Source organism: Camelus ferus, chromosome 6 (genome assembly GCF_009834535.1).
Source record: "Camelus ferus isolate YT-003-E chromosome 6, BCGSAC_Cfer_1.0, whole genome shotgun sequence".
NCBI lineage: Eukaryota > Metazoa > Chordata > Mammalia > Artiodactyla > Camelidae > Camelus > Camelus ferus.
Genome location: NC_045701.1, coordinates 82,122,133 through 82,143,060, shown reverse-complemented (window position 1 = coordinate 82,143,060; position 20,928 = coordinate 82,122,133). Strand labels below are relative to the sequence as shown.

Genomic DNA, 20,928 nt, shown 5'->3' with positions numbered 1-20,928 from the left:
CTGTATCTATGGCTTTGTGTACAGGATCATTATTTTTCCACTGTATTTTCACATACAGCAGTGCTTCGATTTTTTTTAAATTCAATTGCAAAAACATTTAATGAGTGCCTTCTTTGTTCTGCACACTGTGCTTGACACCAGGGGCAGTAGAAGGAATAAACCACAGTGCACATCCTTGGGAAACTCATCATTTTCTGAGGAGACAGGTCCATAAACAGTGTGGGATGCTTTGGTGGAGAACACTCAGAATTCTGCAAGCCCAGAGAAGGGTCTTGGACCAGTGTGAAAGTTCAGGGTTGCTCCTAGAAGAGATGACGCCTGAGCTGTATCTTGAAGGCTGACAAGGACAGCACTATAGGATCATTAGCCACAATACCTCCTCTATAAAAACAGAGTTGATTCTTTTCATTTTTCTAAGAATATGAATATATGGCAGAGGAAATGATTTGTGCTGTTGTTGTTTATTCCTTTCTAATATTTTCCATTATATCTCTCTCTCGTGCGTCATCTCCAGACTGTTTAAAAACAATGTTAAAATAAAGGTAGTGGAAAATGTCCTTACTTTGTTTCTTCTTGAAGGTGACACTATAAAATATCTCCAATAAGGAATGTAATATTTACAAGCTCATTAAGTTTCTCATTTGCAGTCATAACAATTAGGTAGGTATATATTATGATCCTCATTAATCAGATGGAAACAATGAGATCTGAGAGATCACAGGAGTTGTCCTAAGTCCACAAGTGTTGAGGACTGTCAGAGCCAGACCTTGAAACTGGGTCTTTTGACCTAAAATCTTTGGTCCCCACCCCCTAGCAGTCATGCTTCCTCAGACCCTGGGTGTGTGCCTTCCCCGAAGCTGGCTGTAATTGTTAGGGATCCTTGTTGGTAGTCCTCTCACAGGGAAGTGTTTATCCGCAGAACAAGTGGTGGCTTCACAGCTGCCAGACAACACTCCTGCCCAGACCCATGTGTTAGAGCCTCTTTTCGAGGAAAGGATTAACTCCAAGATGCTTCAGGGCAAACTCTGAGCTAAGCCATTCCCTCTGCCTCCCCACTTGCATTTTCCCCATTTCTCCCATTGATAACCTAAAGCCTCATCCTGGAAGCCCTGACCTGACAGAGTCTTTCGGACTTTGTTCTGCAGGCCAGCGCAGACTAATAGGACAAAGGGGAAGGAGCTGGACTGCCGAGTCAGGTAGACCTGAGTTTCAACACCAGCTGTAACACTCACTAATCATGTGACTTGGGCAGCTCGCTCAGTAGAACAAAGTCTCAGTTTCTCTTCAGTAAAGAGAGGGTAATAGTGTGCATCTCAGTGGGTTTTTGTGGGGGAATAAATGAGATAGCCTAGGTACCTACCTAGTGCCTAATGTATAGTAGGTTACTTTCTTACTGCTCTTTTTTCCTACATTTCTTATTGGCCTGACAAACTTACTCATTCATCCATTTACTATGTATTTTATTCATTTACTGTGTATATTGAATGCTTACCCTGCTCTAGACGCTGGAGTAGACACTGGATTCATTAGTAAATGAAATAGATGTGGCAGTTGCAATACCATAGAGGGAAACAGCCAATAATCAAGTAAAAAAATTGATAAACACAATGAAGGAATAGATTAGGATGCTGTGAGGGGGCTAACAAAGGCAGGCCTACTTTATGGTCAGGAAAGGCCCTTCTGAGAAGTGACAATCAAGCTGACACCTCAGAGATGAGAAAGAACCTAACAGTAACATGATCCAGACTGTGTTATAAAAAATTATCTGGGCTGCTTGTAGGTGGTGGAAGGGACGTTAAGGAGCAAGAGAGGACGTGGAGACTCTATAAGGAGGCTATGGTAGAAATCTCATAGGAAGTGATAGTAGCTTTGATGAGGGTCACGGTTGTGGAAATGGATATATACAGACATATTTGAGACATGATGAGGGAAATGGTGATAGATTCGATGTGAGAGAGTGTCAAGGTGTGAAGGCTCACTCAGCAGTGTCTGATTTGGGCAGCTGACTGGATGACATTGGAGCCTCCCCTCGGTGTCTGTGGAGGATTGGTTCCAGGACCCCCTGTGAATACCAAAATCTGCAGATGCTCAAGTCCTTTATGTAAAATGGCATAGTACAGTCAGCCCTCCACATCTATAGATGTGGCACCCATGGATACAGAGGGCCAATTGTATTGATTAAGATGGGGTGATCATAGAGGCTTCAGTTTGGACCTGAACCTGGACTCCTAGGAGTATAATCATGCTCAGAAGTTCTCTGAGGTGGAAGTTAGGTGGCTCTTGTCTTAGGAAGGCATGTGGGAGCTAGGAGGGAGATGCCCAGAAATGGGCCCTTGGGGATGAGCCCCATCCCTGAAGTCTTGATGTACAGACCCTGCCTAAGACTGAGGCTGGACCAGGAGATCCAAGAACTTCTCCCTCCCACCACCAGCCACATAACAAACACAGCACCAAGTAACATGTAACAGCAGAATCCTGCTGGGAAAGGGGCATGAGAGAGACCGCTTCTGTAGCACAAGCACACAGAGACAATTAAACACGCACTTAGACGCATCATAGTTAAACTGTTGAAAACCGAAGACAAAAGTCGAAGGCAACCAAAGAAGAAGAAATTTTAAATACAGAAGAATAAAGATAAGAATTATAACAGACTTGTCATCAGAAACTATGCAAATTAGAAAACACTGGAAAGACAAAACAAAAACTTTTTTAGAACAAACAAAAGTTGACAGAATACATTGCCAATAGACTTGTATGACATGAAATGTTAAAGTTCTTCAAGCAGAAGTAAATACAGATCCACACGGTGAAATAAAGATCATCATAAGTGGTAACAATGAGGGTAAATATAAAAGACTTTTTATTTTTAATTTCCTTAAAAGATAATTGACTGCCTAAACCAAAAATATTAAGAATGTATTGTGAGACTTATAATATAGAAGTAAAATGTATGGCAACAATAGCAAAAAGGATAAGGGAGGGGGAGGAAACAGAAGTATATTGTTAAAAGATGTTTATACTATATATGAATTGGTGTAATGTTGTTTAGAGATAGAATGTGGTAAGCTAAAAAGGTATATTAAAAACCCTAGAGCAACCACTGAAAAATAAGGAAAAAAGAGACATTATTAGCCAGTCAGTAGTGGAAATGACATGGAATCATCAATCCTCCCCACCTCAAAAAAAAAAGCAGAAAGAGAAAAAGGAACAAAGAACACATGGGACAATAAAAAACATGGTTCCAATCATGTCAATAATTACATTAAATGTAAATTGTCTAGGCATCTCAGTTAAAAAGAAGAGATTTTCAGACTACACAAAAAAAGTAAGACCTAATTATATGCTGTCTACAAGAAAACCGTTTAAATATTAATACCTAGGTAGACAAAAGTAAAATTGTAGACTATACAAATGATAACCAAAACAAAGCTAGAATGGCTGTGTTGTATCATAAAATAGAATCAGGAACAAGGGATACTACATGAGATAAAGGGAGATATTTCATACTAAAAGGAGTCAATTCATTGAGACATAATCCTAAAAGTATGTATACCTAATAATAGAGCCTCAAGATTTAGAAAACAAAATGTGTTAAAGAATTTATAACATGAAATGCTTATATTAAAAAGGAAGAAAATTTTCAAATCAGTGATCTACGCTTCCAACTCAAAAAACTAGAAAAAGAAGAACAAATTAAGGCCAAAATAAGCAGAAGGAAGGGAATAATAAAGATTAGAACAGAAACCAGTGAATTAGAAAACAGATAAACAGTAGAGAAAAACTAGTGAAACAAAAAAATAGATTCTTAGAAAATGGATTCTAATAAAATAAGATTAAACAAGAATAAAAGAGAGAAGACACAAATTATCAATACCCAGAAAAAAGGAGGCACTGACATAGATCTATAGACATTAAAAGGGTGTAAGGGAAAGTTATAACCAACTTTATGCCAAAAAATTTGATCATTTATAGAGAATAGACAAGTTCCCTGAAAGACACAAAGTACCAAAACTCACTTAAAAAGGAATAGATAACCCAGATATTCCTATATGTTTTAAAGAAATTGAATTTATCATTAAAAACCTTCCCATAAAGAAAACTACAGGTCACGTTGGCTTCATTGGTGAATTCAATGAAGGGAGATTCAATTTTTTTCTTAATTGAAGTACAGTCAGTTACAATGTGTCAATTTCTGATGTACAGCATAATGTCCCAGTCAGGAATATATATACATATATTCGTTTTCATATTCTTTTTCATTAAAGGTTATTACAAGATATTGAACATAGTTCCCTGTGCTATACAGAAGAAACTTTTTTTAAAATTTATTTTTATATGGTAGCTAACATTTATAAATCTCAAACTCCCAAATTTATCCCTTCCCACCCCGTTTCCTAGGTAACCATAGGATTGTTTACTACGTCTGCGAGTCTCTTTCTGTTTTGTAGATGAGGTCATAGTGCCCTTTTCTACCTTTCTTTCTTTCTTTCTTTCTTTCTTTCTTTCTTTCTTTCTTTCTTTCTTTCTTTCTTTCTTTCTTTCTTTCCCACATATTAGTGATATTATATGGTAAAGGGCAATTCAATTTAAGGGATAAATGATAGCAACATAGAAGAGGAGGAAAAACACTCTTTAACTAATTTTATGAGACCGATATCTCTTATGAATACAGACTCAAATATCCGCGACAAAATACCAGCAAACTGAATCTAGCAGCATGGAGAAAGAATTATATACCATGATCAAGCAAGATTCATTTCAGAAATGAAAGGTTGATTTAACATATGGAAATCAATTAATGTAATGCAACATATCAATAGAATAAAGCACAGAAACCACGTGATAATGATAATTTCAGTAGATGCAAAGAAAGCAACTGACAAAATTCAACACTCCTCATGATAAAAACACTCAACAAACTAGGAATTAACATCCTCAACCTGATAGAAGGCATCTATGAAAGACCCACGTCTAACAGCATACATCATGGTGGAAGAATGGATGCTTTCCTCCAAAGATCGGGAAGAAGACAAGGATATCTGCTCTCACTACTTCTATTTACAAGAGGTTCTAGCCAGTGCAATTAGGCAGGAAAAAGAAATAAAAGGCATACAGATTGAAAAGGGAGAAGTAAAATTATCTTTATTTACAGATCTTGTGTGTAGAAAATCCTAAGGAACTCACACAAAAAAAAACTATAACTAATAAACAATTTCAGCAAGGCTATAGGACCCAAGGTTAGTATACAAAAATCACTTTTTTTTGTGCAATGAGCAATCTGAAAATGAAGTTAAAATAACAATTCCACTTATAATAACATCAAAAAGATTAAAATACATTGGGATAATAAGGAGAAGTTTAAACCTTATACACTGAAAACTACAAATCGCTGTTGAAAGAAGTCAAAGAAAACCTAAATAAATGGAAAGGCATTCTACATTCATGGAATCAAAGACTCAATTTGTTAAGAGGACAGTACTCTTCAAACTGATCTACAAATTCAAACCAATCCCCATCAAAATCTCAGGTGCCTTTTTTGCAGAAATTGACAAGCTGATTTACGAATTTTTTCTTTTCTGATTTACAAATTAATATGGAAGTGCAAGGGACCAGAAGAGCCAAAACAATCTTGAAAAAGAACAAAGTTGAGGGACTCAACGCTTCCCAATCTCTTCCTACAAAGCTACAGTAATTGAGACAGTACACACAGTATTTCTGAAAAAGAAAATGGAAAAAATAGAATAGATAAAAAATACAATTGAATAATCAAAGAGAAATTCTTTAACAAAGTGAAGCTTTATTAAGCACTTGGTATAGACTGTGCTAAGCGTTCTACCCATTTATTATCCCATTTAGTCCATAGGACTACACTAAGTGAAAAAATTCTATTGCCACCTCCATTTTCCCAAGGAGAAAACTGAAGTTGAGAGAGACTGTGACTTGCCCATAGTGGTGGAGCTGGGCCTCGAACCCAGGAGGGCAGCCCGACTCCAGTGCCTTAACTTGATATTAAAGACGAATTTGTGGATGGAGAGTTCATGCTGTGTTCTAAGAACTGATGGAGAATGATGAGTGGCAGGGCACCTCCTGGTCATTTTCTAGGCTTCAGGAGAAAAGGATTGCTCTTTGCAGATCGTCTACAGGGAGAACGAGAAGGCTGGCTTCCTAGTTCTCCGCAGCAGCGTTCAGTGTTGGAAGACGGGAGTGTCATCCCCCATGTTCTGAGGGAGAGAACGTGTAAATCCAACAACGTCATACTCAGTCAGGTTTAGAGGAACGGAGGCAAGAGACAGACATTCTCAAACATGTAAGAATTCAGGGCCAATAGCATCGAGAGCCCTTTTTGGCAATATTCCACCAAGCAAGAATTGATTTAAAATAAAGATTTAAAGAAACAATGAATGCATATTATTGATTGATTGAGGTATAGTTGACATATAATGTTATATAAGTTTTAGAGGTACAACATAGTGATTCAAGCTTTTTAAAGGTTATATCCCATTTATAGTTATTAAAAATATGCACTATATTCCCTGTGTTGTACTGTATATCCTTGAAGCTTATTTATTTTATGCATATTAGTTTGTACCTCTGAATCCCCTGCCCCTATCTTGCCTCTCAAATGCATTTTAATATAGAACTGATGTGAAACAATTATGGAATAGAACATAATTGTTTGGAACTTTGGCAATATAAAACAGTAATATAATTAAAAATAGGAGGCTGAGGAGAAGGCAAAGTAGAAGGTAGTATGAATATGCTAATTTCCTTATTTTTATCATGGGCCAACAGATACTGTATAAAGCTGACACATGTGGGTAAAAGAGTGACCTACCTTCTCTCTCTCTTCTCTCTCTGTCTCTCTCTTTCTGTCCATACACATATATGCACGTGCACACACATACATATTACACACATACATATGTATAATAAATACAAGATACATTTTTAACTTTAGAGAGACCGTTTATGAACTATATGTAAAAAAAAACACATTTTCCTAAGGTTGAGTGATTACTTTGGTCATACTTTGGTTTCTTCTGTTAAATTTAATTAAAGTTAAATGTAATGGTTTAAATTTAAAACAGGCATATATAACACAATCTCAGTTTTTGTAAAATGATTTTTATCTTTCTCTCCTCTTGATTACATATGTATACAGAGATAGCTGGATTACTGTTCTATCAGTTTTAACTGGTTATTTTTATGTGGTAGGTTTTTGGAATGGTTTTTAATTTTCTTTTTGCACTGTACTGAATTGTTTTTGCTTTAACACAATCATAGCATTTTTAAAAGGTAAAAACAATTCTTCAAAGCAAATGAAGGCTAATTTTTTAACGTTTCAGCATTGGACCTCCAAGTGGAAATGTCAAGGAAGTAGCTGGATATATGAGTCTGGGGAGGTCTGGACCAGAGATGATAAATTTGGAAGTTGGCAGCATGTTGATGATTTTTGAAGTTCAGGGGAAGGGATGAGATTGTCTTGAGAGAGACCTAAGAGAGAAAGGACAGGTGCCCAGGACTGCACGCTGTGCATTGGCAACACTTAGGGGTTAGGAGGGGGAGGAGCTGCAGTGGAGTCAAAAATGACAGTTCCTGGAGGTAGGAGAGACACCTACCTCTTCGCACCTGCAGAGCCAAGTGCTAGGTCAGGAAGAAGCCAGGCAGTTTTGATAAGATGCTGGAATGTTGTTCCAATGCCAGGGCTGCCCACCTGGATTTCATTCCATAACATACTGTTCATTGTGTGTCTTCTACTTTTCTTTTTCCCGAAGCTCACAAGGTAGAGAACCAGCAATTGCTCCAACTCCATTTGGAGAATAATTTCAAGACCTCTAGAATATTGGGGGTTTGGCTAACAGCTGGGTCTCTGGGGAGCTGCTGACTTGCAGACATCTGGACAGCATGTTTGGAGAACACTTGTGTGGTTTTTAAACGGGCCACAAGTAGCTTCTGTTTGATAAATGCTTTATTTGACTTGGGAGTTTAAAGAGAGCAGCCTCTGTAATAGTAGATAGGTGTTTACACTTCGCCGTCACCCACTCGACTGCAAGTTCTTCTCCTGATCAGTCGGCAGTCTTTCTCACAGGGATAAACACGTAAACCTTTCAAACCTTGTTATCTGTAGACAAGAGGTCAAGTCTGAGGAGAGAGGGAGCGGAGGCTGTTTTTCTCAGCTCTGCCCTTAAGAATAGGTGACTTCTGCCCAGTCCACAGGCCTCAACTTCGGAGCCTGGTGAGTTTGCCCTCTCCGGGTAATTCCAGGGCCAGCCAATCACGGCGCTTCCCAGCCCTTTTTGGAGCTCATCAAGCTCACGGAGGGCTGAAGCTGCAGGCTGCCCATCCGTGACCTCAGCCATTGGTGGACGGTGACTGGTTCCGTCCATTGCTGGGACCTGCTTCTGTGCCACTCAGCCTCTCTGTCAGCATCCTGGCACTTGGCAGAGCCACTCCACCTCTGATGCCTCTCCTGGCCCGAGCACTCATCAGCGCCCTTCACCCCTCAGCCTTCGGTGCCAGGAGGGCCCCGCATGCCCCTGGGTGAGCCATTGCTCCCTGGCTCACAGAAGTCATTCTCTCTGCTTTTCTCATCCCTGCGCTTACGCCAGGGCCTTTGCCCTGATGTTTGCGTGAGGAAGCTGATTTCCCAGGTCCTGCGTGGATTTGGAGATAGGGTTTGAAGGAGGTAGGCTTGGATGTGGATCTGATTAGTTTTCCGATTTTCTCCCCTTCTAGGTAATACTTTCTAATATTCAAAACAGAAGTCCTAAGCCTGGCCCTGCTCCCCACGATCAAGAACTAGGTTTTTTCCTAGAAACAGGACTCCAGAGAGCCCATGTCCTCTATTTCAAAAATGGGTAAGCCTTCTTCTTTTTTTAAAACAAGTTCCTAAAGAAGAAAATAGAAAGCCTTATAATGCTGCCTTCAGTTTAGTTATTACAGTAAAGCAACTTTAAATGTAAACCACAATTGGAAATTTTTTTTTTTTTTTTTTTTTATAAGAATGAACATAGGCCCTTTTGTCTCTTCTCCACCTGGCTCTCTCGCTTTCCCATGAGATCTGAAGGTGGGTGAAGGGAGGAGGAGGCTCTTACATGAGTGCAAGTCACAGTGTGGAGCCCCAGGACCAGTGGGGGCTGTGATGGGAGCCGTGCTTTGGGCTGCCCTTCTGCCATGGGGATGGCACAGGCCTCCCTGCTCTGCTGGGGGAGAAGTTAATGAATTGGAAACCTTGACCCACAGGAGCATCTCCCTTTGAATGGCTGATCAGTTCAGAGAACTGGATTTGCCGAGTCTTGGGCGGTTTTTATGAAAGTGAGTGTGGCTGTGATGCCACCAAGTGCTTTTCTCCTTGAGCTGCCTTTGAAAAGAGTCTTTAAAAGGTTTAAGCGCCTGAATGTAAGGGGTGGCTGTCTAATGCATTTGATGTTTGTTTGCCTTTTCGTATTGCTTTTCTATGAAATGCAATGATTGTGTTCCACATCTCTTCAGCTGTCCCTTGTTTTGACATTTGTGTTGCAGGATAGATGTGCATGGAGGCCAACAGTAGGTACCTGGTTCCCCTGTAGCTCCTCCTAGGCTGTGCGTAGGAGGCCCCTAGAGACCTGTTCCCTTCCCTCTAGGAATAGTCCAGTAGCTCTTTGAACTGTAGAGGGGACATGAGTCCCAGACTTTGGCTAAATGAACAGTAGAGTTGCTCCCTCTTCATTTTTAAGAGTTTCAAACCTTGGGGCGTTGCTCAGGGAAATGGGATTTCATCTGCCTAGTGGCCCAGAGCCACTTGCTTCTATTTTCCATTTGTTGGAGAATAAATACTTGTTTTCCAAATTCTATTAAATTGTTTTGGAGAAGGCCTATTTTGCTCCAAGTGTTCAGGTTGTCATGGCCCAGAAAAGGCTGCAATAAATACCCCAAGGTTTGGAATGGCTAGGTGGCTTGGGCATAAAGATGCTTTTGAGTTTGAGCTCATCTGCCACTGATTGAGATCATCTGAGTGATGGTGCATGTCCTGTAAGCTGAGTTTCGGGTTCTGCTTTCTTTTCTGTTATAAATAGAGGGATAAGGGAGGGAACGTGAAATATTTTTCTAGTGATCTATTTCTTCTCCCTTTTCACAATAAATGACGGTCATCACAGAGGAACCTCCAACCCTGGCTCTCCTCCCTCTGCCTGTGGGTGTGCCATTGATGTACAAGTCCAGGGGCTGGAATGCATTCTCCTGGGGCTTTCAGGAGTCCTAAACTAATACCCTCTATTGAATTGCTTTGTGAGAGATTGATAAGCGTAGGCTGGATAACTTGTTTTCATCTTTGAAGCCTATTTGTTGAGGAAGAAGAAACAGGGCTATTGGGCTCTGACTTCTTGCCCTGAACCTTTGGATGCCCCCAGAACCCAAGTTAAAAATAATGACGAGAGCCTTGCCCTAGGTGATGGATTACATGCTGGGAATGGCTTACTGGCTCATGTCTCATTTTATCTTCCCCAAGTTCAAGAAGATTCCCATTGACATAGCCAACATCAAGGGACTGCTTGATTTTGAAGCCCTTTCTCTTTTCTTGTCCTCTCTGTCTTCTCCCTGGGCGCTAAAGACCTGTGATGCATTGAGCCAACTACTGTAGAGCGCCCTTGCCAACTGTAGAGTTCTAAAGGCTGGGGTTGTGAGCAGTCATGAGAGGTTACTTTTGGGTAGGTAGAGGTGAGGGCCAGTTTTGAGCCCACAAAATATGGATGAAAGGAGAGAAGCCAGAGGGAGGTTTTGGACATGCCAGGCACTGTCAGGGCTGCCAGACTTACACAGTCAGTCACTCAAGGCCCGAGAGTCACTCCTGGGCAGGGGGCATTCGTTAGGGACACCTACCACCAGTATCTCTACGGAGCAAGTGGGGACAGATGGAGACGGCTGCCGTCCCTAAGCACCAGTGGCTTCCCATCTTCTAATGTGTTTTGCTCCCTTGTCTCCTTTTTTATGTTTCTACCCTTTTAAAAATATGTATCTGGAAGAATATAATGGGCAGGATTTGATTGATTTCTGGGAACAGGAAAATGCATTGTGGAAGAGTTTAGCAACAAGAGATACAAACTGATAAAGCGTATCTTTTTCTCTAGAGCTGAAGTATGTTCAGCTTTTTGGTTGCCAAACCCACGAACTTGGATCTCTTTCAGGGAAGAACCTGACCCCAGAACCAGTTCCTGGGCCCCTCCCGATCCCTAAGATCCCAGTGACGCTTTTCTGTTTACCAAGTACTTTTACTTCATCTTGGACCCTCACAGCATTGTCTCTTCCATGTCAGCCAGCACCCTTGTTAGGTTGGCGGGATAAATAGCATTGCCTCTATTTTACTCACAATGACCCGGCTGCCGGGCTTCTGACTTTAGTCCTTTCAGCACTGCCCCACTGCAGAGGAAATGCTGTGTGCAGGGCCTTGGTCGGACCCTCAAACCATGGCCATGTCCATCGCCCAGTCTCTCTTGTGAGAAAACACTTGACCCGAGGACAAGATGTTTCCAGGGGCTGGTTCCCAGCCTCTGCTGGTTGGTTTTTTCTCATCACTTTTCCTCCTGTCTCATCTGCAGCATCGGTTTCTTCTTCTCTCCTGCTCCCGCTGCCCCTCTCCTCCCGCCTTTCCACCCCCCACTCCCTCGCCATTTTGCCCCCTCCCCCTTCTCTGCAGCCCCCTCGGAGGGAGAGAACCCCTGGTTGTCATCCCAGCCCCACGTGTCCTGGGCGTGGTCTGCCTTGGCAGGCACCCAGTCGATGATTTCACATCAGTTTCTCTTATCCCTCTGGGTGGCAGCAGCAGGCCTGTTAAGGATGAAGGAAACATCTTGCTGAGGCTCTGCAGCGGGTGAAGTCAGAGAGCATTACCCTCCGCTGGCCAGGGCTGCTGCCTCCCAGCTTCCCCAGTCGCCTTGCCCCCAGCAAGCACTCAGATGAGGGGCAGCAAGGGTGCTGGAGCCAGAGGACCCGATAAGGAACCGGCCCTTCTCTTCGCTGGGTGTCAGTTTCTTCGTCTGTGAAATAGGGCCCCTACCGCCCACCTCGGAGGGCTGCGGTGAGGTGCAAATGAGAAAATGCACGTGGAAGCACTTGGCTCAGCGTCAGGCAAACAGCAAGTGGTAAATTGTACTTTCCAGTGATGGTGATGCCCGGCTGACTTCCCGGCTGGAAGTGGGACCGCACGAAGGTCAGACTCCAGCTGACGTGTGGAGGTTCTCGAAGCAGGCATCACTCACGTGATTGTGGAGCCTCACACACCAGTTTTCAAGGAATGGCATTTATTTATGACTGCTGGTTTGTGTGGACTCTGCTCGAGGTGCATAGCAGTTAGCTTGGATACTCCCTAAGAACTGATACCACATGTTTCAGAGAAAGGAGGTGAGCTGGTGGTCTGACATAGTCTCATTGGATGCTCTGGGCGGCACAGCTAACGGCTGAGAAACGGCCTCAGCCTGGGGCTCCCCTCAGCCGTCTAAGAAGAGAAATGTTACCCCCACCTGAGTCCTTGCAGCCAGAACAGCCAGGGGAGCTTGGGTTTGGGACACTGCTGAGTTACTCTGTGCTGTTTTAGGAATATTTAACCACGTCTTATAAACAAAGGGTAGCAAAGGACATTTCAAGTAGCTTTGTTCATGTCTGCCACATCAGGTGTACTGGGTCAGCAAAATGGATTATAGTGTGTGTTTTCCCTGGTTCTGCAGTAGTTTTAATTCAGGAAGGGTGGAGCTAAATTAAAGCAAGAAGGCAAATGAGCGTCAGTGCCTGGGAGAGGTACCTCCCAGGTTGTACTCATTCCTAGGGGGCATCACAGAGTTCTGCCTGGGAGACCCAGGACTCAGAGAAGGTAAAAAGGCAGTACGGTCAGACTTTGGACTTCCCCAAGATGCTTGCAGCCAAGCCAGGGAATAAAGTGGGATGGAGGGCTTTTTGGAGTTCTGTTATTATAGTCAGTCACCGCCATGCGCTGACTTTAAATAGACCACTAATTACCACAATGCATTGGCTTTACAAAGTTTTTAAACTTCCCCAGTAATCTTGTCGACCTTTGCAACTGTTCAGCCCTGAAGGCAGGAAGAGGGGCTGGAGGCCTGCGGTGTTCCCATGGGCTGTGAGCTTCCTGGGTTTATGGCCTCAGAGAAACTGTAGCAGCAGACGGGCTCCCGCAGTCCCTGTGCTGGTGGGGCGGGTGCCGGCCAGGAGGTAATGGGGCTTTGCTCGAAGCGCTGGTCTCCTCAGGCATTGGGTGACTTGGCCTTGTCCTTTGCATTCTAGCCTTCGGTTTGCCTTCCCTCTGGCAGTGGTAGAAGTGGTCACTTTTTAAACTGTACACTACTTTTTACATTAGGAGTGAAATGCAATGACCATGAGAAAATTCAGACACATTTCCAGTAAGCATTAAGATGTGTCAACTTTCTGGACGTGACATTCTTCAAGAGATTCAGAAAACAAAATGAGCCCGCACTCTGGGAAGAATAGGAGAATAGGAAAAGGGTGAGATTTGAAAATAAGTGACTTTAAATGTGGCAGCATGGTTGTGTGAAACGGTCGACAATGAAAGAACACCTAATCACTTTAACTGAGCTGACCTTTCCAGGCCCCTTCGTTCATTCATTCAGTATTTATTCATTCATTTAATGAGGATAAACTGCATACCTATTAGGAGCCAGGTCCTGTCTTAGCGTTGAGGTTTTGATAGTGAAAAGAGAGACGAAGCCCTTGCCCTCCTAGAACGTTGCCTCAGAGAATTAAGAATTGAAACAAGCAGTTGCAGGAGAGTTTGTCTATGTTGTGACAGTGAAAGCCGAAGCTGCCACCAAAGCAAATAAGGAAGCTGCATGTTGAGACAGCTGCAGATCTGAGATGAGGAGTAAAGCTTTGGAGAAGTGGGCTTGAAATGATGTAAGAGCAGACAGACTGGGGAGAATCAGGGGTACACCCCAAGCAGTTGGCAGAAACATGGGGTTAGAACCGTACTCAGTATTGTATATATTCTGCAGAGTATGAGGAGACCACGCTGGGTGGAGCAAAGGTTTATATAGAAATGTGTGGATTTCTACATAAACCTCTCAGAATAAGACCTGGCATGCAGTAGATTTGGTCAGTCATCCAACAAGTATTATTGAGTTCTTAGCAGCACTATTTACAACAGCCAAGGCATGGAAACAAACTAAGTGTCCATCGACAGATGACAGATGACTGGATAAAGAAATTGTGATATGTGTATGTAAGAGTGTGTGTGTGTGTGCGCGCGCGCATGCGTGTGTGTGTGTAATGGAATACTACTCAGCCATAAAAAAGAATGAAATAATGCTATTTGGCTATTTGCAGCAACATGGGTGGACCTAGAGATTAGCATATTAAGTGAAGTAAGACAGACAGGGAAAGACAAATACATGATATCACTTATATGTGGAATCTAAAGAAAAATGATACAAATTCTATTCATAAACCAAAACCAAACTCATGGACATAGAAAACAAACTATGGTTACCAAAGGGAAGAGGGCAGGGAGGAATAAATTAGGAGTTTGGGATTAATAGATATGCATTACTACATATAAAATAGATAAACAACAAGGACCTACTGTATAGCACAGGGAATATATTCAATTTCTTTTAATAACATAAAATGGAAAAGAATCTGAAAAGGAAAAAAAAATTATATATATATATATAACTGAATCACTTTGCTGTACACCAGAAACTAACATTGTAAGTCAACTACACTTCAATAAAGAATAACATTAAAAAGAAGAGAATAAAAATCCTATACTTTCAATTAGAAAAAAGGTATTTATTGAGTTCTGCTATGTGCCAATACCATGCTTGGTACTAAGTTGGTGAATATAAGACACGTAGTCCAGGTTCTCAGGGAGGAGACAGTGTAGTGAGGGAGACAGTAACCAAGTAAACGAATGTATCTAATTACAAACTATAATAAGTGCTAGGAAATGAATGGGTGCAGCAGATATCAGAGGGCTCCTGCTTAGGTAGGGCGGTCGGGCCAGGCCTCCTGGGGCAGTGACATGTGACCAAGGCTTGAAGGATGAAAAGGAGGTAAATATGCCAGAGCAGGAGAAAGTCTTGCAAGCAGAGAGCCTGCCATGTGCAAGGTCTTGACCCAGTAAACAGCTTGATGTGTTTAAGAATCTGAACAGTCCAGTGTGGCTGAAGCTGAGTTGAAGAGGGGAGAATCACAGAGTCCCTTGGTCTGGCTTACCCTGAAAAGGGCAGATCCACTGTGGCAGCATACAGTGGAAGACTGGGGATTGTCCAAAAAAATCCCCAAGTCACCAGAACGGAGGTGAGGTGACAGTGTCTGGGCAAGGCTTTAGATGCTCTCCTGAAAGTTGACAGTCGTGGTAGGGGACTAGAGAAGTGGGTGGATTTGAGACGTCTGATGGCGCTGGTGTTGGTTGATGGCCCCAACTGGTGTGGGGACTGGCTGATGAACTGGGTTTGAGGGGGAGTGGGAGGGGAACAGAGGAATCAGGGATGACTCCCCAGTTTCAGTCTGAGCAACTGAGTGGGGGACTAGGAGAGGGTCAGATCTGGAAAAAGAGAAATCAAGGATTTGCCCTTGGGTGTGCATTATTTGAGATGCCTGTGAGATTTCCAAGTGGAAGTGTCAGGAGGATATATGAGCACAGGGGAAGTTAGAGCTTGAGTTATAAGTTGAGAGTTTCAGCACATTGATTATATTTAAACCCCTAGAGTGGATGAGATCAGGGAGGGACAGAGTTTAAAGAGAGAAGCAAAGACAGCCTGGGACCCAGCTTGGAAACCTGCAAGAGCTGGAGCTGGGTCAGGGAGGAGGGGCCCGTGGAGGAGCTGCCTGAGGCAGGAGGGACGCCATGAGGATGTGTTCTCCTGAAAGCCTGAAGTGGAAAGTGTGCGTGAGAAGCGGGAAGCCATCGCCTGTGTGAGTGGTGCTGAGATGTTAATAAGGGTAGAGACCAAAGCACTGGACTAGATAACGTGGAAAGCGTCTGTGACCTTGCAAGGACAGAGCGGAAGCTAGACTGGGGGACAGAGCGGAGCAAACAAGTGGCGGCACTGGATGTGCGTCACTTTCAGCGAGCCGTGTTCCCATTCCTTTTCCAAGTGAGTGCTTTCTGGAAGGATGGGTGGTAGAAAGATGACGGAAGACTCAGATCCGGGCTCAGGAACAGGGAATTCATTCTCCAGGTGTGGAGAAGGCATTGATCACAAGGGCAGGGTGTCAGGAAGGGTCCAGACCTGGTGCTCCAGTTGGCAGCAGTCTCCTGCCAGCAGAGTCATGCCCACCATTTCAGCTGGAGTTGGTCTGTTTTACTTGGTTTTGGGCCATAGGTTACATTCTGATCTCAGCAAGAACTGTGCATGCATTTGACCGAGAGGAAGATGGGGTGATGGAGGGAGTCTGTGTAAAGGGGCTACTTCCTTTACTGCAACAGCTTCAGGCGGGAAGTTTATGGACCAGGTTTGTCCTGCAGCCTGGCCAGCCAGGGCCACCTCTGTGATGCCACGTGTCATTCAGGCAGCCACGTGTCTGGAAGACTTTGGATCAGCGCAGCTTACTGTGATAAGCACTTCCCATGAGTCATTTCACTACTAAGGAAATTTTTTATAATAGTTGAGCTGATGGCAGGGTATAGAGTCTGAAAATTCTGGAGCCCAAATGGATTACAGCACATTAAAAAAAAAAAAGCACTGTCCTTTATAGATGAGGAATCTGAGATCCAGAGAACTCACATTCAATGATCATTCAATAAATATTTATCCAGAACCTCACTAGGTTGCTTATGAGTGCCAAACGCGACTCTATGTGAGTCAGACCCAGTCACTGCCTTGATGGGGTTTACGTTTTGCTTATGGAAACAATGAATAAACAAGGAAATGTGATTTACTCAGGGGCACACAGCTGGTTGGTGGCAGAGCTGGGACCTGTGCCTCCTCCCGACACCCAGCCCAGTTTTCTTACCACTCGGGCCAGACTTACCAGGCCCAGGTTGTGCTGTCTTCTGTAAAATGGCGCTCTGGGCAGCAAAACACCAAAGAATATGTTGCACTTAGAAAACCAGGACTTCTACAGCCAGTCTGCATGTGATTATTTAGGTAATAAACAGCGTCAGCCAAACCTTCTCTATTTTGTTTAAATGTATACTAGGTCTGGCTCATCCCTTAATGCCCATCAAAACTTTAGTATGAAAACAAAAGAATCTTGGTCAATTTTAATTATGAAACTCCAGGACCACTTTCAGTGATGAATTATGGGGAATGAATTACAGGGACGGGTATTCGCTTTCAGTGTCCTTTACACGTGCAAGTACTTGGTGAGTGTTCGAGTCCTGCACTGTCTGAAAGCGTTACCAGCGTTCAGCAAGGTGTGTGCATCGCGCTGGTCTGTCCTTGGCTTCAGCACAAGAATGGGGGTAGGTCATTTTAGTGTTCCAAAGTGCAAGGAGGGGCGGGGAGGTGGGGTGTGGGGAGGGGAACTAATGAACTAATTGGGAGTTAATGTCATCTCATGACGGCCCCTCCCCATGTGGCTTCTCCCAGCTCTAGGCTGCTTCCTTCAGCCACTGTTCAGAATTAGAATTCCCTGAAAGATGAACAGGTACAGGGGCTTGCCCCAGTTCTTCACCTTGGATTTGTTTAGGGTACTGATTTTCTATTTTAATGGGGGCAGGAGGGGAGGGGGAGATTCTTTGTTTGTTTATTCATTCACTTATTTATTCATCCATCAAACATTTATGTGCTAGGAGCTAGGGTCGAGACAGCAACTGATCCCTGTGGATTTTCTAGTCCAGCAGGAAAATAAATAATTACATGTGGGCTTAAGCCTTAGGAAAGAAGACAATATTTTTTTTTTTTAATTTAGCCTTTCACTTTGCAAGTCTTCCCAAAGAGAGATGGTTATACAATAGTGCCTAAACGTTAAAATTGACTTTAATCTTTTTGGTATTTCCCAGTAACTCTTGATATGGTCGGAGATTGAGGCCCTGAAATTTGCTGATTAGATGGCAATATTTGCAGCCAACTCTTGGGTCATGCTCTGGATGGGTGTAGCATCAATACAGCAGGAACACACGGTGGGGCGTGAGGAGTACTGCCCACCTCCGTTGGATTTCAGATGGTTTGTTACAACATTCACTTGTTCTGCCAGCATCTTTTCAGCTTCTACTCCTGGCAGACATATTTCTGGTGCTGGGGGCGAAATAGTGAGCAGCCAGACATGCTTCTTGCTCTCGGAGAGAAACCAGGTCATTATATTCTTGGATATATCACTACACCCTGAGCTAGCGCTCAGGAGGCAAGGTACCCATTTCCGTGAAAGTCCATTTGAAAATGAAGTTGACCTGCACTTGGTGGTTGGGGGAGGTTTTCCTGAGGACATAACTGCGCACCGTCTGAAGATGAATGAATGAATAGGAGCTGACTCACAAGGGCAATGTGGGGTGGGAAGGTGTTCAGACCTCAAAGGGTCCTCCAGCATCAGGGCATCTTGTCCAACAAACCCACCCTTTTTCTCTGCTTTTTCTCCTTAACATTTAACCAGCATCAAATAGACTATGAACAGTGCTTACCAGGGATCTTCTTAGATGCAGTGAAACATTCTGACCCACAAGATTTTCACTGGCCACACTTGGCACCCATGTATTGAGAGAGGTCCCGAACAGAATCGTCAGTTGCCAGTAGGGCAGTGTCAGGGGTTTCTCTCCTACGTGAACTGTGCTCTCCACAGTCCATACGGCCACCCAAGAGCTGTTCTCTTTGCTCCTCCCTGTCAAGTGACAGTTCACATGCTGGAGAAAGAGCTTCACATCAAGTAGGGGTGGGATCTGCCCCGGCTTAACATCTCCCCAAGGGATATGCTCAGTTGTAAGTCATTCACATTCAGGGAAGCCCAAAGCTACGTTGACCCCATCAGATATTTATAGTTCCTTCCAGTCCAGATGCAATTTATCAATCAGGGGTCATTTCTAATATAAGCAATGTTGCCTAGTAACGTAATTGACATTTTATCCTTATTAGGTTTCCAGGGAAACAGAATGAGAAAGTTAACCTAAGGTCAAATTCTCAAGCAGAAGAGGAGAGGAATTTGTTAACTCTTTGCCCACACTGTGTTTTTTCACTTGTCTGTTTATTGTCTGACTCCCATCACTGGAATATAAGTCCTGGGAGTTTTTATCCGTTTTGTCTGGGAGGGCTCTGCACCTTGAGCAGTGTCTGGTATACAGTTGTACGTGAACAAATGAGTGAGTGAATGCACTTCTCTTGTTCAGCTGAGACGGCAGTGGCTCACAGACGCCTAGCAGTGGTGTGTTTTCTTTAACATTAGTGAGTGCAGCGTGTATTTACTGAGGGCTAGACATGCTGATCACTGTGCTAGGTGCGGGGATGTCAGGATGAGCAAGGCAACCGGGACGGGCTTCTCGGACTTGGTGGTAAAGAGGGAGCTGTGCTCTGACTGTCTGGGTCTTCCTGCCTAGAAGATGACGTCCTTCTGTTGAAAGAGGATGAAGTATCAATTTCTTTGACCTCAGTAAGAAATAATATGTTTTCTGGGAGGATCACAGGGACTTCTGCTGTCTGCCTATCTCTAAAATTGGAGGCTGTTTCCAGTAACGTTGGCTTTTTTATGACACTCCTCAAGCAGACCTGACGGACTCTTTCATTTCTGAGAAGCTCCAAATTTGGCAGAATTTTGGTGCTTGTGGCCCTCTTGACTTAAGCCTAGCGTGTGCACATCTGGATGGGATTCCAGAGTTCCCACAGCAGGAAAGAGAATGATCATCTTCCATGGTTTAGTGTTGAGAACATTTGCTCCCAGAGCCTCCCAGACCCACATATTTTTTAAGAGTATGTAGCTCTTTGAGTTGAAACCTCACGGGGGGAGGTTGGACACAGAAGCCTGCGAGGCTGTTTAAGTGTGGCCTTTGTAGGCAGCCCCTCGAGGGCAGACTGTTGAAATGACACATGTGTGTTGGGAAAGAGGAATTCACATCCTGTCTGGTCAAGAAGGAAGCCAGATTTCACCCTCTCTGAGCCTGTCAGACTGTGGGGAGCTTTCTCGGTAATTTAGTGACGTCTGCGCCGCAGAGTGGGTCCAGATGCATCTGCCCGGGAAGCAGGGTGGATGGGAAGGGTGCGGGGAAAGTGCGCAGCGTTTGTGTTCTGGCTCTTGCCCAGAACACAGCTCATCAACCTGCTTTTTCCCTTCCGTGATTTAGATGTCAACTGCATTAATATTTTATATGAGGGCAGGGTGGGAGGCGGAAGCCCCAGCTCTTTTCAAGGGATATTTCCTACATATTTCTTTTTAAATCACCATTTTTTTCTCCATTCCTTTTTTTTTTTTTTTTTTTTTTTTTTGCAGAGGTATTTTCAGTCAACTCTTAGAGCTGCAGAGAGATTGAGCTAAAGCCCAGAAAATGACTGAGACATCTTTGGAGAATTTAAGACTTTTCTTAGGAAGGACTAGAACCTTCTATTGAAAATGAGAGGGGCCATAAATTTTCTTATAGATACCTGCCTTTCAATTTGTGTAGCAATGTCTGCCATAGATCTGTACACAATAAGGAAATCTACAATATCATTGTATGTTCTCACGCTGCATTAAATTGTAAGATTTTTTTTAAATTAATGAATTTTTTTTTCGATTGACATTTGGTTTTTCCACCTTCCTCTCTGTTTTAGATTTGAATTTCTACCTTTTATTTCCAGGTGGCTTTGGTGGTAGTTCTCTAGGCCTGGCACAGACACACTGTACCTTCCTCCTGTATCTTCTCTTTGCTGGCAGGTGCCTAGTTGTTGGGTATGGGAGCTGGTTCTCCTTTGAATCTCCCTGGCAAATTAGCATCAGAAGCAGCAATCTGCATGTTGGAAACAAGCAGTTAAAATTCCAGGAAGAATCTGATGCTGTGTTTCTTCTAAAGAATACCCAGAA

The 20,928-nt window shown here is 43.3% G+C and overlaps 1 protein-coding gene across 6 annotated transcripts in view; it reads left to right on the top strand.

Annotated features, from left to right (window-relative positions):
- TTC7B (tetratricopeptide repeat domain 7B) overlaps window positions 1-20,928 on the top strand; it is a 225,400-nt gene that overhangs the window by 56,828 nt on the left and 147,644 nt on the right. For 5 of the 6 annotated variants that reach the window (XM_032482502.1, XM_032482503.1, XM_032482505.1 and 2 more), the window contains one exon: window positions 8,737-8,858. The exons of the other annotated variant lie outside the window; for it this stretch is intronic. In XM_032482502.1, the coding sequence (XP_032338393.1) occupies window positions 8,737-8,858 (122 nt within the window). The remainder of the gene's footprint in view (window positions 1-8,736; window positions 8,859-20,928) is intronic. 6 annotated transcript variants of the gene reach the window in all.